This window comes from Prinia subflava, chromosome 3 (genome assembly GCF_021018805.1).
Source record: "Prinia subflava isolate CZ2003 ecotype Zambia chromosome 3, Cam_Psub_1.2, whole genome shotgun sequence".
NCBI lineage: Eukaryota > Metazoa > Chordata > Aves > Passeriformes > Cisticolidae > Prinia > Prinia subflava.
The window spans coordinates 18,402,836-18,418,294 of record NC_086249.1 but is presented as its reverse complement, the minus strand read 5'-3'; the positions used below and the strand labels follow the sequence as shown (position 1 = coordinate 18,418,294).

The following is a 15,459-nucleotide window of genomic DNA, read 5'->3' as shown; positions in this document are numbered from 1 at the left end:
AACACTGGATTGAAAATATAGCACTTGCAGTTATATATATTCCCAGCTGGAACGTGCAGCACCTGTAAGTTACTGCAGTGATCCACAGGACACTTGCAGTTATTTAGGAGGATGGCAGAGGATCTGTACTCACCTCTTCCAAAGCCAACACTCCCCTCAGCTTCCCCATGCTGGTTACGTAGGCGTGGGTGAGGCCCAGTAGTGAGAACAATGTGTGTGTCTGGGAGCAAAACCACAAAAGACCATTTCAGGCACTTTGGAAATGGGTAACACAAAACTTAGTGCTAGAGCTGGGGCTCAGGATTTAGAAATGGAATTTACAAAGACACAAAATTGTGCAGTTATCCCAGTGAGAAATTACGTTTTCCCTTTCCCCTTTTGTATCTGCCAAACACTACTCTTGGCTCCTTCTGCTGTGCAGCCGTAGTTGGGACTGTGCTGATGATGGAGAGCACATTCTCAAGGTCATTCTCATCCTGCAGCTGGTGGTGATGCACATACAACACCCTGTGATGTGCATTTGGAGACCTATGCAGGTTTCATTTTGGTGCTGGAAACTGAACTACCATATAGTAATATGTAAAGTCAAAAACTGCTCAGGTTATTTATTCCAGTGCTTTCCTTAACAACAGAGGATTTCTTTTTTCCTGTCCCAGAATATTTTCTGTGAAAGCTTAAGCTTGTTGCTGCTTATCCAGTGCAGTGAGAACACTGAGAACAAGTTATTCCCTTTCTCTTACAAAGTCTCCTTGAAAGGACAGATATCACACCGCTATCAGTCTTCTTTTCTTCAGCCTAAATATACCCCATTATTTTATTATTCACAGATCTGGCTTTCTAAAACTTTCCACATTCTCAGTGCTCATCTCTGGTATATTTCCAACCTCCAGGTTCTTGAAGCGAGCTCTAGCTGGACTTTACCTGTGGATTTACAGGAAACCATTCTGTCACAGCTAGTGTTTGACCTTTTTTTTAGCATCATATGAGATACTGAATGTCACATTCAAGAGTAAACTCGGAAAAATCTGATTTCTCAAAAGCAGGACATTTTACTCCAATGTAAAAGAAAACCAGACTGGTTAAATATAGTTTGGTCACAATAAATGGTGATATTCTTTTTGTTGCTAGTAGTCTCACATTTAGCTCTAACTGTGCATACTTCATATATTTTGATTATTTATTCCTGTTGGGGGTTTTTTGTGCATCTAAGTTAAGTTGATTTGTCTGTTGCTTCAGAGTTTCTCACTTGCTCTTTTGTATGACAGGTATGAAACTTTCCCCATGATCAGCCTTCAGGTATAATTTTTTGTGGGCCTGTATTCTCAAAGATAAATGCTAGTGGTTTACAGATGACTTCTCCCACCCCTTCAGAAAACGCATCTGAACTATATGTTAGCCTGTTCTTGTTTTGCTCAAGGCTGAGATCTTTACAGTAATTAATTAATTTAGTACAAGGCCTATGCTGACCACTCACATTAAATGAGTTTTGATAAAAGCATGCACTGTGCACTTCTGCTTCAGTGGACTGCTTTCCCTTTCCACTGAGTGAAAGCCCAGTCCTATCTTCCTTCTGACATACAAGAATTGCTTTAATCCCCAGTCATCCTATGCTGACTGTAGGTGTTGCATCACCCAGCTTCCTGTTTCCTTGTGCTTCGGTTCAGTGAAGAGCCTGTGACACAGACAGACTCTACGCCCTGACAGAAACACCCTAAGAAACCCAGGAGGGCTCATTCCAGCGCTGCACAGTGTCAGGACAGAGTGTAAATCTCAGTCTCATGCCCCAGCAGCAAGGCACACAATGCTACTGTTAATATAGCAGATTTTTTTTGTCCAAAAGCTTTTTCAATAAATGGACCCAGGCTTCCTATCACAAAGCCTTTCATTTTGCAGGAGATTGGAGGTATTCACAGAAGATTACAGGAACAAGCTCACTTCTGTAGCTCGATGTGAAAGTGGCTGGTGATAGTAATTGTAGGTGAAGATAAGGAGAAGAAATAAGCCATAGACTGGACTTGGAATGAGTGGAGAAAAATGATCTATGCCTCAGGGAGACATCTGCACTCACCTTGTGCAGGGAGGTTCTCTCCACCAGTTGGAAAGGGGAGGGATCTACACGGCAGCTGTCAAAGCACACGTTCTTGTTCAGCTCCTCCTGTTCCCAAGCATCTATCTGACACAAGAAAAGAGAGGAATCACTCTTACAGCTACCTGAAGCTTTGCTGTCTTTTGTGCCCACAGTAGTCTCTTCCTCCTGTTAATGCTTCTTCCTTCCTATGTACATCATTCATCTTGTCCACTATATCTCACCCCTCAGGTTTCCCATCCCTTTCTTGCCAGATGTCAAGTCCCTGTGGAAACAGGGCAAATCAGAGATTTCCTGAGAAGATGGTTTTTGTTTTTTCCTTCTTAAAGAAGGAGTAAACATCTTTAGCTTTCCTTTCTGGGTGCATCTTCCCCTTGTTGCAAGATATTTGATCCATTGTGTAAGAAATGAAGGAACAACATGGGCCTACAGAAAGATTTAGATGAGAGGGCACCTGTGGAGGCCTCTAGTATAAAACCCTGCTGCAGCAGGGCTGATCAAAGCTAGATCAGATTAGTCAGTCTTACCAGCACTTCTAGGCAATCTCTTTTCTTATGGGTGAGACTTGCCCACTCCAAGAAGAAAATTACTTTGGCTGTGGCTTTATGTGGCAATCACTGAGGTTTCTGGAGTATTGCAAGTGATAGGAAATGGGCAAAAGAAGCACTCACATGGCCTTACCCCATTTTTGCACCTGGTCTTACCTCTTCTGGTGTCATTGTCTCAGTGACTTCCACTGGCTCCTGTAGGAGAAAACAGTGTTCAGGACAGCCAAAGAACCCAGAGTTTCACAGAGTACAGAAAGGGAAAATCTGCACAGCCTCCTCACCCCATGTGGTCCCCTTTCTGTTCCAAATAGTGTATTACCAAGTGCTTAGGTTTTCTTTATACTCATCCATCATACGGTGTACTCTGCCCTTGCTGTGCTTCCCTTGCCAATGACAATTCACCATGGAGTTCTGGTGGAGCAATTCAGGTGCCTAAACGTGGCCATCTAATGCTGATTTAGATACTCTCTGGATAGCCCATGTGGTGTCCAGCCACTTCCCTGGAGTGGATGGGTCTCCCATAAGCTCTGTCTGTTGTCCCCAAACCCTGTGCAGATGTGTGAGATAACCAAGGGCATTTAACATGGCAAGAGCCAAAAGCATTTTTTCATTTTTCTCCATCTGTCCAAAACTGTTTGCCAAATGGAATAGAACTGCACTACTGCACTTTATTGCAGCTTAGTCAAAATACTGTTAATTTTTTTTCACTGAGAAAAGATGCCCAAACTCAATCATGGTGGTAGCCTGACACCTGAGCACAGGTGACTCTTTAGGAAGATGCACACTCCTTTACAGTAATCACACCCTTTCTCCTTGGAGGGAGCTCCCCACTGATCCTGTCAGAGTTCAGGACCATAATTGTGTCCATGCTTTAGTCAAATGCTGAATGTCTCGAGTAGTAGTTTCGAGTTCCATGGCATTCCCTTCCTTCTTCAGGGTACTACCAGGCTCTCTGTAGCCCTAACCTGGATGGTGCTCTCTGTTTCATGTGGACGGCTGCAATGGCACAGGAGCTGCTGGATCAGTTGCCTCAGACTCCTGAAACTGCCTGAAGGATGAGAACAAACACGTGGATAAGAGAGAAGAACAAGTGAGACACAAAAATACAAAGCCCCACACCTGTCGCATCCTCCTACCCAAGGCAAGCTGAGAAATGCTATGAGGGACATGACAGAGCTGAGCCAACCACAGTCTGGCATTGTTTGAAAGATGGTGTCTGGGACATTCCAGGATGAATATTCCCATGCAGCAAAACATATCAACAAACTGGATGTGAGAGGTGCCAAGGGTTGAGGAGTCCATGGGTTCTGCCAGCAGTGGGATGATGGGAATAGAAAAGACCAGAATTATTCTCCCAGGCAGGGAGTTAGCAAAGAGGAGGAGACAGGGCCTGGTGCTGTTGTGAACAAGGCTCTGGAGGAAGTTTGGTCAGAAACAATGATAGCTGTGAGACAAACTAAAAAAGAAGAAAAGGAAGGTCTCATGAATTCACTCCTGTTCCACTTCCTCTTGTCATCCCTGGGTCACTCAGCTCCAGCTTCACATAAAATGTTTCTGACACTGTCATTCTTTTCATATGTGGTTCTTTTTCTGCTTTGGTAAGATAGGTGGATGGCTGTCCCACCATTCCATTGCTCTGGAAGCATGACATGGATTTTTCTATGCCTTAAGGTTTTAGTCATACATGAGGGGTGTTAATGAGCCAGCACGTGCTATATGCTCTATTACATGTAATGCTGGAGTGCCTGAAAGCACGAGCTAAAGCCCTGTCCTCTGTACTCATTCTCAAGACTGGACTATGTCTCTGCTTACTCACTCTGCATATTTCAGGATGCATAAAGGATAAAAACACCATCCTGCATCAAATATATATGATAAATGAATCAGAAATGAGCTATGAGTACAGTCTTGAAAGCAAAGCTAATACAGGCTGGGGTGTGACACAAAAGAACACAGTACGTCAGTGTTTGTCCATCACATTAATGCAGCTGAATCAAAGAGATGCGTGTCCTTTTAGTTTTGGAGATGGCTGAGTAACAGCCTAAGCTACGCAAAAACTTAGTGCAGATATTTAGCTCTCACGCTGCTTTCGCCAGGGAGATTCATTCATGTGGTGAAGGAGCCAAGAGATAGGACTGTTCCATGCAGAATCTACAGAAAATGTCCAAGGAGTTGTTATTGCAAAGAATGGTGTGGGGAGACAGAGAGTCCATCCTTAGTGGGCTGCTTATGCCGTGCTCTCTGAGGGATCATAACAGAAGGTATTTCCAGGTACATGACACTGGTGTTGAGGTGCACTAACAAAGTGTCTTCCATTCAGGAAGAGCAGAGAAAGCTCCTTCCCTCAGTCTCTGGGAAACCAGCACCTCACACAGGCAGGTACGCACAGTTAGCGCGAAAGCTTCCCCGAGCTGGCAAGGATGTGTTTGCACCATGACAGAAGTTACCATACCTGAGTGTTGCTGGGGCTCCAAGGTTTCAGGCATTTGTTTAAGAGGACTTGTTGGGCCATTTGGCTCCTCTGGGTAACTGGGAGTGGGACTTGGAGGCTGAGGCTGCTGTTAAGGAAAGGAGAGAAGATAAAGTCCACCTTATCCCATTTATTTCTCGGCCTCCTCAAATGCCAAACTGCTTCTAAGCAGTCTCTGTGATGCAGTCTGTCCACTTCTCTCCCTCACCTCTCCCTTCTCATCTGTATCCTCATCCTCATCGACATAAGCAAAAGATTCGTGCTTCAGCTTTGGCAGGTGTGCCCAGGGTCCATCGTAGGGGGCCTCGTTCAGCTGCTGCTGCATTTCTCTGTTGAGGAGCCGCCGCCGCTCCGGGCTGAGGTGTGTCTGCAGGAGGGCCTGCAGTTCTGATCGCTCCACAGAGCCCAGGAGGATCATGGTGTCTGCACAACACAGAGCAGGGAAGCCATTAAGCCACCTCAAAGTTTTGAAGGTCCCCTTCCACACGTCACCCTTCCTCCTTCCCGCTGCTCAGACTCCAAGTGCTCAGGCTCGTGAGTGATCTAGAGCTGTACAAGTCATTGACCAGCCCTGTGGTGGCTCCCAGGCTGTGGGGCTGTGGGAAGGGACCTCGCTGTCCTGAGCTGTGCCTCCCCAGGCATGCTCTTGGCTCATGCAGGATCCCAGGAGGGCCCTGTTGTCACAGTTCAGTTTACAGACTTCCCACACACCTCCCTTACATGCTGGATCTGCTTCACTGCCCACACTGCAGCTTACCTGTCTGGCCGGCTGAAACAGCCGTCTGCCATACATCATCCGCAGTGGGAGATTTTTAGGATTTGTTTTTTTTTGTGGTAGGTCACACTGCCTGCTTCGCACCAGGTAATTTGAAAGCTAGTTCCTCCAAGCTGAGACCGTCTTGAGGAAGGACCAGTTTCTCCACATTGCTTACCTGGCGAGTCCACCAAAGGCAAGTATTTCACTGTGGTGCTTTGGAGTACTGCTTGCAAGTCTCGGTATTTACAGTTGGAGGAAACAAATTTCACGTCTTGGACCATAATATCTTCAACAAAGATGTTGTATTTGCTGTGAATTGATAGATGACAAGAGGAAGAGTTAGCAGATTAAAAATGTCAAGCACATATATTCCCTAAAGAAATACCTACTTGAAAAAGTGCTCAAAATACAGCTGTCAGATGATCTTCTGTGAGAGTAACCAGAGAACTTTCCAAGAGGATAAACACAAATGAACTGGATTTCCATTACAGTTGTATTCCACTCTGTTACCCCTCACCATAAAATACACACATGTATATATAGATGATTTTTATATACATACCTCTATGTATGATACATACTAGAGAAATGAAGAAATTTATAGCAATAACTGAATTTTGCTTCAAGTAAAATATCCAAATAAAGAATTTCAAACATGTGCTAGGGAAAAAATATCCAAACTCCTGAATTTAGATAAATGAGACTCCTGATTTTTAAATTTTTAAGATGAAGCAATTTGGAAATATGAATACAAATTCAGTAACATTGCAGGTCATTCCAACTTGTGCTTTCAGTGGAAAAAAAAGAGGAGGACTTCTTTCCATTTTTGTGTATGAAACCTAATTCTACTCCAACACTTGTTTTTTCTTATTGCAGGCCTATTCTGCCTTCTTAATTCCTTTGTAATCCTGAACCCTTTTCATAACCTTTTATTCCGCTGTGGTCTTAACCCTCTCCTCTATTTCTTTGCCACTCCCTGTTTCCACCTGTTTTGCCACTATACCTTATGTGATTCCAGCCCAGGTCCGGCAGGTAGGGCAGCTTCTTCACCTGGATGATGCTGTCATAAAGGCTGGGCTGCAAACTCTGGGCCACCATGTTGGCAAGAATGACAGCCACCATCATGGGCAGGATGTGGGAGATCTGACCCGTCAGCTCGAAGCAGATGACAGCGGTGGAGACAGTGTGGCTCACCGCCCCTGTCAAAGCTGCTGCACCTTTCCCAGATAGGAGGAGGAATGGGGAGAGAAGAAGACTGTCATGTAGAGACAGCATGTCATACCAGCCAGGAAAATTGCAGCAGTGGGACCAGGTGAGGAAAAAGGAAGGCGTGGAGGCTCACCAATGACGGCGTACCCTCCAGGTAAGATTTGGTAAAGAATGTCATCAAAGAGGATCCCGTTGGGAAAGAGAGATGCCATGATTTCCCCTATGAGACGTCCAAATGCAGCACCTGGAAAATATCACTGACAGTTATGGGATTAACGTTTAAGGAACATCCAGTCTGTGCTCTGCAGCTGTGCTGGGCAATCACTTGGATATCTTCTAACAGACACAAAGCCAAAACTTGTATTAAAATTACACTGATATCTAAGGACTAGTTCTCAGTTACAAAATATAGAAGTTAGACTCCAAGAGGAAAAAAGGGTACTAAGATTGGTAAATAGAGTTGACCCCTGATTGATTCACTTGGGCACACCAGGCACAGCAGTGGGTGTGATTCCCAGGCTGGAGGACATATTTTCAGCCTGTGTACAATGTCAGTCCAGATCACAGCTGAGGCCCTTTAGACTTTCATTCTGTGAATATCTAAACACTAGAATCAGCTTACAGAAAAGTTTTTGTGGGAAGGGGCCTCTGAAGGTGTTGTTCTGACCCCTGCTCGGAAAAGGTCTAATTTCAAAGTGAGATGGAGTCACCCATGTCTTGTTCAGACAGGTTTTACAAGTCTGCAAGCATCTCTTGCATTGATGAACACAAAATGGCACAGTGTTCCAGAATTGTATCCAAAATGCTGAATGCATGGAAACAATTTCTTTGCATTGCTGTTAAAGTCTTCTCTTAATAAAGCCTTGATGTTGGTTAGCCTTCATCACTGCAAGGGCATGGTACTGCCTCATGTTCAGTTGCTGCCTGCCAGAACTCAAAGGTCCTTAGAACACCTTATTTAATTTGAAAGTTGTGGGTACATAATGCTGAATGTCATAGTTCAGTCTAACACAGCCTTTCTTAACATTAGCATCATATTCTTTTAATTTTTTTTAAATTGGAATTAAAACCCAGTTAAAAGTCAGTAAGCTTTTTGTGTTATCACATTTCAGTCAGAAGAAAGGAGTAAGTGGTAGGTTACATTGCAGGTACTAGTTTTGAGGTTATCTCTTCTGGCTGGCTTTCAGGGGCAAAAGGAGCAACTACTATTAATTTTAGGATGGATGTTTCTCTGTAAGTGAAGAGGCATAGAGATTAGGTGGCCATGGATCAGCATGTCTCCCCAAGTGTGGCTTTGCTTATGTAAAAGGGTAGGGATTACGTACTTGGAATTTGGTTTCAGGGGGCTGAGGAAATGTCAAAAGTGGAGACCCAGAGGTTGGTCTATGGACTGCTAATCAGGTTGTCATAGACATCAAGTGATGACTTTTCATACACCAGATGAACCCTGCTGGGTGTGTAGGCAGTGCCTCTCCTATTCTCTCCACCTGTCAGAGGAATATGCTGCAAAACAAAATTGAAACTCACCTAATACGAAAACAGGCATGAAGCCTCCACAGGGGATTGGCATCGTGGTGGCAATGACAGCCATGCAGAACTGGAACAGAGGCAGAGGGTGCAGTTGTTACTGAGCAGCAGGAACATTTCCTGCTGCCCCACTCTGTGCCAGCCTGGCTGCAGAGACCAGAAAGCTGCTGAGGTGTAGTACTGCTAACTGAGCTCTGTCTTTGCAGTACCAAACCTGGCCAAATAGAGCTGAAAACTGACTATACTGCAGTGGAGAATCAGGCCAGGCCTTCACCCGGAGTCAAAATAGCAGTTTCTTGTTTAAGTGGTCTATCCCAATGCTGAATATATCCAGAAGAATTCAAGAGCAGTTATCCAATGAGTAGAGAAAGCCTGTAGTTAGTAGGACAATGCCAATGAATCTAGTGACTGAGAGTACAGCTCTTCCAAAGGCAAACAGATGGACTCAGGACAGACACACCCTGTAGTCCACTCCTCTTTTCCACTCCTCTTTTCTTCAAGTAAACTAGACTTTTCTGCTTGGTACACTATAATAAGAATTATCACAGAAGGAGAACCCATAACTACCTGTCAGAAATTTAATAGAGTGTTTTACTTTAGGTGGAAACAGTTGTGTCAATGAGTGATTGATAGCAGTTCTTTACTGAAATTTTCAACTGATATTGCAAGGTGGCCTCAGTTCTTCTGCTCCTTTGCAATAAGTAAATAATAAAAGAATTAGCAGCTATTCTGTGATATTTCTATCCTTTTTTATATACATATATTATCTTAGGAAAACTTCCTTCTTGCTACTTTTATTTTGAACAGTGGAATATGATGTTTTCTTCTTTCAAATGTCTTTTTTCTTTTTTTTTCTCTATCCCGTGCCAGTTACACAGCTGATCCTCTCAGAGGCTGAACAGTTGCAATTTCCACAGACCATGTCAGCTCAGAATTTTTAATTTGCTGTTGCTTTCTGGGAAGTGAGCAAAACTGTTTCCATCTGCATTTCTCCATCAAGTTTTGATGGACGGCTAACAAATCCTTGAGCCTCATACAACCATAGATTGTGCTTGCATATTCCTGTTTGTCTCCTATCTGAAGTCAGGAATATCAAATAGATTGTATCAGACTTCTTTTAGATCAAACATAAATTATCTGAGAGCTTTTTAGTCAAGTATTTATTTTTGTGGAACTTGAGAAATCTTTCCTGGTTTAGTCTTCCTTACCAGCTACTATACAGTGGATTCCAAAGGTCATTCAGCAGGATGCATAGGGAGGATGACTTAGGGAGCAGAAAAGACCACTAAATTAAGGAAATTATTCCCTAATAATTTTGGTCATTCAAGGTGAACAAACATCACATCAGAAGACATAGAAATCCACTGCAGCTGCAGTGCTTCATTCAATACCCAGCAAGTATTGGCACTTCACAAACTGCTTTACAAAAGGGAAGAACATTCAGTCTGAGAGGAGAAGGGTTATGGTGAGCTGGGCTTCCTACCTTCACGAGGAAGAAGAGCAGGATGATGACGAAGACGCTGACTTTAGGATGGAGCCAGGCAGCAGATTTCCCTAGGATCTGGGTGTCCCCAGAGTGTTTGATCCAGGTATAGTTATCAAAGAGGGTGCTGATGGCTTCCCGTGGCATCAACTAAGCAGCAAAAAAAACCCCAGATATGAGTCATGAGATTAGAGGGAGTAAATATTCTAACTCTGTTACAAGGAAGCAGAGGAGATTTTTTATTGTGGTAATTCATGACTATGGGACTTAATTCACATTTTAATCTTCAGGAAGAGAGAACTTTACTCAAACAGGTGAAAAGATAACTACTTTTACACATGGGGTAGCATCTTCCTTATAATTTGTTGAGAAGAGTGGACGTTTTATAAGTTTTCTATGAAGGAGGTAGCAGAGATCATATAGTGCCTCCTCAGTCCAAACTGCTCCCATATTGTTCTTCCTTTTTCCTGACACAAGGTTATTGGGGCAGAGGATAAGGAGATAACATTCCAAAGAACTGCACAAAATTGGTAATGAACTCTCCAGTCTCACCTCTCCTGCCATGAACTGTCCAAATCCATGAGGAAATGTCACAGACGCTATGCAGAAGGTGATAACCGCAGGGTATATCAGTCGGCTGTAAGGAAAGCAAGTTATTACAAATACGGCCTCACATTCTGTTCTTGTGGCTCCATCACTTCAGGACTAGGAATGCTGTTTCTAGGAAGCCTCTCTGTATTTGTAGCCATTGCTTTGGAGTGCTGTTACCAGCAGTTTAATGCCCTGCTCTACTGATCATCATAATTCATAGAGTTCACCTGTCAGCAAAACCCTTTTTTTTCATCAGAATTAATATAATAGGAGGGATGGAGGAAGAGAAGGATGTGCAACATTCACAAACTTGAACATGTAGGAGGAAAGTGTGTTTGCAGTGATGTACTGACCTACTGTCAAAAGCCACTATTTTTCTCATTTGTCCTGATTATGACAGTCTTGCTTCTTCACCCCCGATGCAATGTATCCTGTCCTAGTGGATTTAAATGTAGAGGTTTTTCAAACATTTCTGTGGGCACCCCTGATGCATAAATTCTTAGGGGGAAAACTGCTTCTCTTTCCACTGAATTGCTGTCACAATTCTGGGGAAGGTGTCCTTGGTAGGTGGTGTGTCCAGCGGCCCCAGACCAGCAGGACACAGCAGGACAGAGGCCAAAGCCATCTGTGTTTTCCTACTGCTGTGTCCAGTCCCAGGGTGGGTGTCTGGGTAAACTGTGACACTTCACAAGGAAAACGTGAGCCTAAACTGCCTTCACATGCTGGACTAATCCTGTCGTGTCCCTTGGCAAGTTACTGTTTGTTAGAGGAAGCTTTGGCTGAGATTTAGGAAGACATAACACAACTTTTCATTTGTTTCAGTCTAAGGACCTAAAAAATTCTGAGAAATCAGTGAAAAGTAAATTCCCACTTTTCAGGCTTTGCTCTATTTCTCTATCACCTTGATTTGATAGCCCTGCTGCTGCTTGTGGGTAAGACTACATGATGAAAAAAGACAATTTTTCTTCCACATAAGAAAGTAAGTTAATTTGAACTTCTGTTTATCTAGTGTTTTCTTCTGGTTAGACCTGCAACTTAATAAGAAATTAAGTCCTCGGTGCCTCTCAACTTCAAAAATTCTCATAGTATCAGATCTTTTTCTGTAAAGAGATTGAAGACATTTACAGCTAGCCACCATTTCTTGTTCAAGCTATAAATTTCAGAGGTTAGGACTTTATTAGAAAGGGGAAAACAGTATCTTCAAGGGTCTTGTAAAAATTTTATTGTCAAGACTTTTATTTTATTTTCTATTTCTCTTCCATGCTGCATTTCACACCATTTGGTTACTATCAGTTTCAGCTTTTGGCTCATAAGAATGGAGCACATTCCTAACATTTTTTTTGCTTAAAAAACAAACATATATTTAAAAAGCATAGTTAAATTTCAGCTGTTAGATTTCTATTTTCCTGAAATATAAATAATGTTGAATTTTTCACAGATCCTAAAAAACCCAAACAAACCAGAAACAGCATGATTTTAAGAAGCATGATCATTGACTTTCTAATTAAAAATATTTTCTGTCCAATGAATAGTTTCCCTTATCCTCTTAACCAATATTGCAGAGTTTCCCTTCCAAATCAAGAAGCTATATGAAACTATGGAGACTGATCAAAAAGAAAATTCAGTGCAGGAAAAATTCTCTTGATGGTTGCAGAGATCTTACTCTCGTATAGGAGCAGTTTCTCATATTTTTACTGTCTTACACATGAAATAGGTCTACTGTCTTCCAGAAAGCTTTTGCTACTGCTCAATTCCAGTAGGGTGTAAGAATCTGGTCCCTAAAGAGAGTATCCTCACAAGCACTCACTATTTGGTGAGAAACTGGCTCAGAGCTTTATGACGTCGGATGCCCAGGACCACTTGGCGATTGAGATAAACAAAAAAGGCTCCAAGGAATCCAGAACATATGCTAAAACAGAGAAAAAGAAATAGAATCATGCCAAACAACAGATAATACACAAGCCATCATCCAAGAAAATGAGTTTAAGTGGTTTAATCTTCAGCTGCTTGTGAAGTCTTGAGTGTCAGCTAGAGGGTTACTCCTACAGCAGCTCATTTGAAGACATTGACTCACTGATGAAAGGGGAGAAATTATCTTAGACCTCTGTTGTGCCCACTACCATTTTATCAATTTTCTCTTGCTGGGAGCGGAAAATCTATAAAATAATCTATAAAAAGAGACCGACAGTTCTCAGTGGGGGCTTGTGAAGAGCAACCAGGCGAAGACCAGTGTTGTCAGAACTTAAATATCAGGTTGGAACAGAAAATAGTAAAAATGAAGAGAGTTTTAATTCTGATTCAGTAAAATTATATGCCTACAACAATTAGTAATAAGAACTCTTGTGCCTAAAGCAAAGTATATTATCCCTATGATCCTAATCACTTAGGCTTATGCTCCTGATCTTAATAAAGTAAGAAAAAAGTTGTAGTTGCCTAAGAACTGGTGTGATCCTTAGGCTCTGTAGCTTAATGAGACTTGGATAAATAGGGCCTAGTACTTGAACATGAAAAAAAAAGAAAAGAGGAAGAATGAAAAAGGACTGCATTTAGAATTAGTAAGGGAAAGCCTTATTTTATGTGGCAAGTAATTAACCCACATAATACTGAGGATAAAAACTTAATATTTTCATTCTATTAATTTCTAAAATTAAGGACTTTTGCTTTGCTATATGTTGTGCATGTTTTTGCCAAATCTCATTCAATGATTAATTTAGTATACTTAAAACATTGTACATTGAAAATAATCCCACTTTACTATCCAAAAGTTGCACAGAAACACGTTTAAACTAAATATAAAGTTTTTCACAGCCAAATATGTTCCATGAATTACTCTTAAATATTTTAAGCCAGCCCTGATTAGAACAGCATTTAAAATAGACCAGTCCCTTAGGCAATATAAGCCTAAAGACTGCACAATCTACTGAATTGCTCTATAATACTTTATATTAAAATATAGATATCTCCATTCATGTCTATCAATTTATCAATAAACTGAAAGTGCTCCTTCTGTATAGATTATGCAAATTAACATTTGCTGACACAGAAAAACACAATCTACTCATTGGTAGTGCTTGTCCTACTGAAAGTGAAGAAATACGTTGGGTAGGAAGAGAGTTCAACCTTGAGATTCAATGTTAAGAGAATTCAGAGCATTCCAAGTTGGCATCAGGACTTTATGCAAGACTATCCAAGCCTTTGGGGTTGTTTTTTATTTTAAAGACCACATTGGACACCCAGGCATTTGAAAGTATTTTGCAGTTGTCATATATTCCTTTCCTAGCCTACGTACAGTGCTGAAAAAAGCCAGCTCCATCAACTCGGTCCAAAACATTGTGACAAGAAGTTTTGCATTCTAACAACCAGCTGTAAAATCACAAGGATTACATTTTTCCTTGCCAATCTAAACCAACAGATACCTCCAAATTCACTAGGCAGGTCTGTTAAAGGGGAAGAACAAAGTGAATACATGTTACTAGCAAAAGTTCCTATGTATTCACAGATTTTTCAATATATCTGATATCTTAAAAACCCACTTGATTTCATATTGAAGTGAATTAGTAGGAGGGCAGCATACTAAAACAGGCTGGAAAACCTCAAATATATTTCTGGTCTTGGATGGAGGTCTTGCAACAAGATATGTTCATAACACCAGCACAGGCATTTGTTTCTACAGTGCATTCCTTTTGTTACTGCCCTGCAGTGATTTCCCTGGAGCCTCCCTCAAGCTCTAACCAGAGATATTTCCCCTCAGTAATTCCAAACTCATCTTTTCTCTAGTATTTCCCAATTCTCGTTTTTCTTAGGTTCATTCTTTCATTTCCTCCAAATTAACCATTATCCTCACAGAATCCAATTATGAAGGTTACCCTTGTCATCATGTTGGGTATACCAACCTCTCTCAAAAATGACAGTCATTCTGAGCTCGTGAAAAGGAAACTTCAGGTTAAACGTTTTGTTCCACCTTTTCATGTGAAAAGGCCATACTTGTTGGATCAGTTCCTTTGGGGATAATGTCAAAACAGTTTAATTTATTCAGTAAATCAATTCCTAGAACTTCGACTAAGCTAGACTTACTCTTTTTTTTACCTCTGAGCTTGATTTCTGAAAAGGATATATGGAAAGGAAATAACAAACCCCTTAATAATACTCCTATTTCTTTCCTTAGCCATTGTGGTACATGGGCACCATTTCTGAAGGAAGAATTCCAATAAATAGAAGCCTTATTTGCAACAACTGAAGTGACTAAAAGTGTTGTGCGTAACTTTTTGGCAGAAGAATTCCTAACACAGATCATATTATAACCTTTGTAAAGCAATTTGTCAGTTTCCAAGGAACTTACCCTATTATAGCAAATGCTGGCAGCTCTTGCAGATCAAAGGGGAAATCCATACGGAAATTTGTTCTGAACAGGGCTGTGATGGTAACTGTGAGAGACAAAGGGTGAAGTAGGAAAGAAAATAATGAGATGAGAAGTTAAATGCAATAAAGGTGGGGGTAGGGACAAGGATACTGGTTTATACATGCTCCTGTGTGGTTTCCTGACATTATATACATTATTACAAATTGGTAGACTGCTCTGATTTAGTAGGTTCTATTTTTGAGCACTTGTAACCCTAGCACTCTAGATGGTCTAGGTTTGCTTTCAGAAAATATATGCATTATTTTTAGCTACAATCCCTGACTTTTTAAAGGGTTTTCTTTCCTTTCGTTCTACCATCCATTCACTATAAAAGAAAGCTCTTCCTTGTGTCCTTACCGACTGAGAGGTCTCTGCTGAGGCAGGCAGTG

General features: G+C 41.6%; 1 protein-coding gene across 1 annotated transcript in view; it reads right to left on the bottom strand.

Moving 5' to 3' along the window:
• The window catches only part of CLCN1 (chloride voltage-gated channel 1), a 32,603-nt gene that overhangs the window by 6,207 nt on the left and 10,937 nt on the right, over nt 1-15,459 (bottom strand). Inside the window, exons 6-19 of the mRNA XM_063394124.1 lie at nt 15,011-15,095; nt 12,479-12,580; nt 10,633-10,717; nt 10,081-10,230; nt 8,598-8,667; nt 7,204-7,314; nt 6,865-7,078; nt 6,037-6,170; nt 5,313-5,527; nt 5,087-5,192; nt 3,600-3,682; nt 2,791-2,829; nt 2,069-2,173; nt 134-220 (exon numbers count right to left, since the gene is read on the bottom strand). Coding sequence (XP_063250194.1) covers nt 134-220; nt 2,069-2,173; nt 2,791-2,829; nt 3,600-3,682; nt 5,087-5,192; nt 5,313-5,527; nt 6,037-6,170; nt 6,865-7,078; nt 7,204-7,314; nt 8,598-8,667; nt 10,081-10,230; nt 10,633-10,717; nt 12,479-12,580; nt 15,011-15,095 — 1,586 coding nt within the window. The remainder of the gene's footprint in view (nt 1-133; nt 221-2,068; nt 2,174-2,790; nt 2,830-3,599; nt 3,683-5,086; nt 5,193-5,312; nt 5,528-6,036; nt 6,171-6,864; nt 7,079-7,203; nt 7,315-8,597; nt 8,668-10,080; nt 10,231-10,632; nt 10,718-12,478; nt 12,581-15,010; nt 15,096-15,459) is intronic.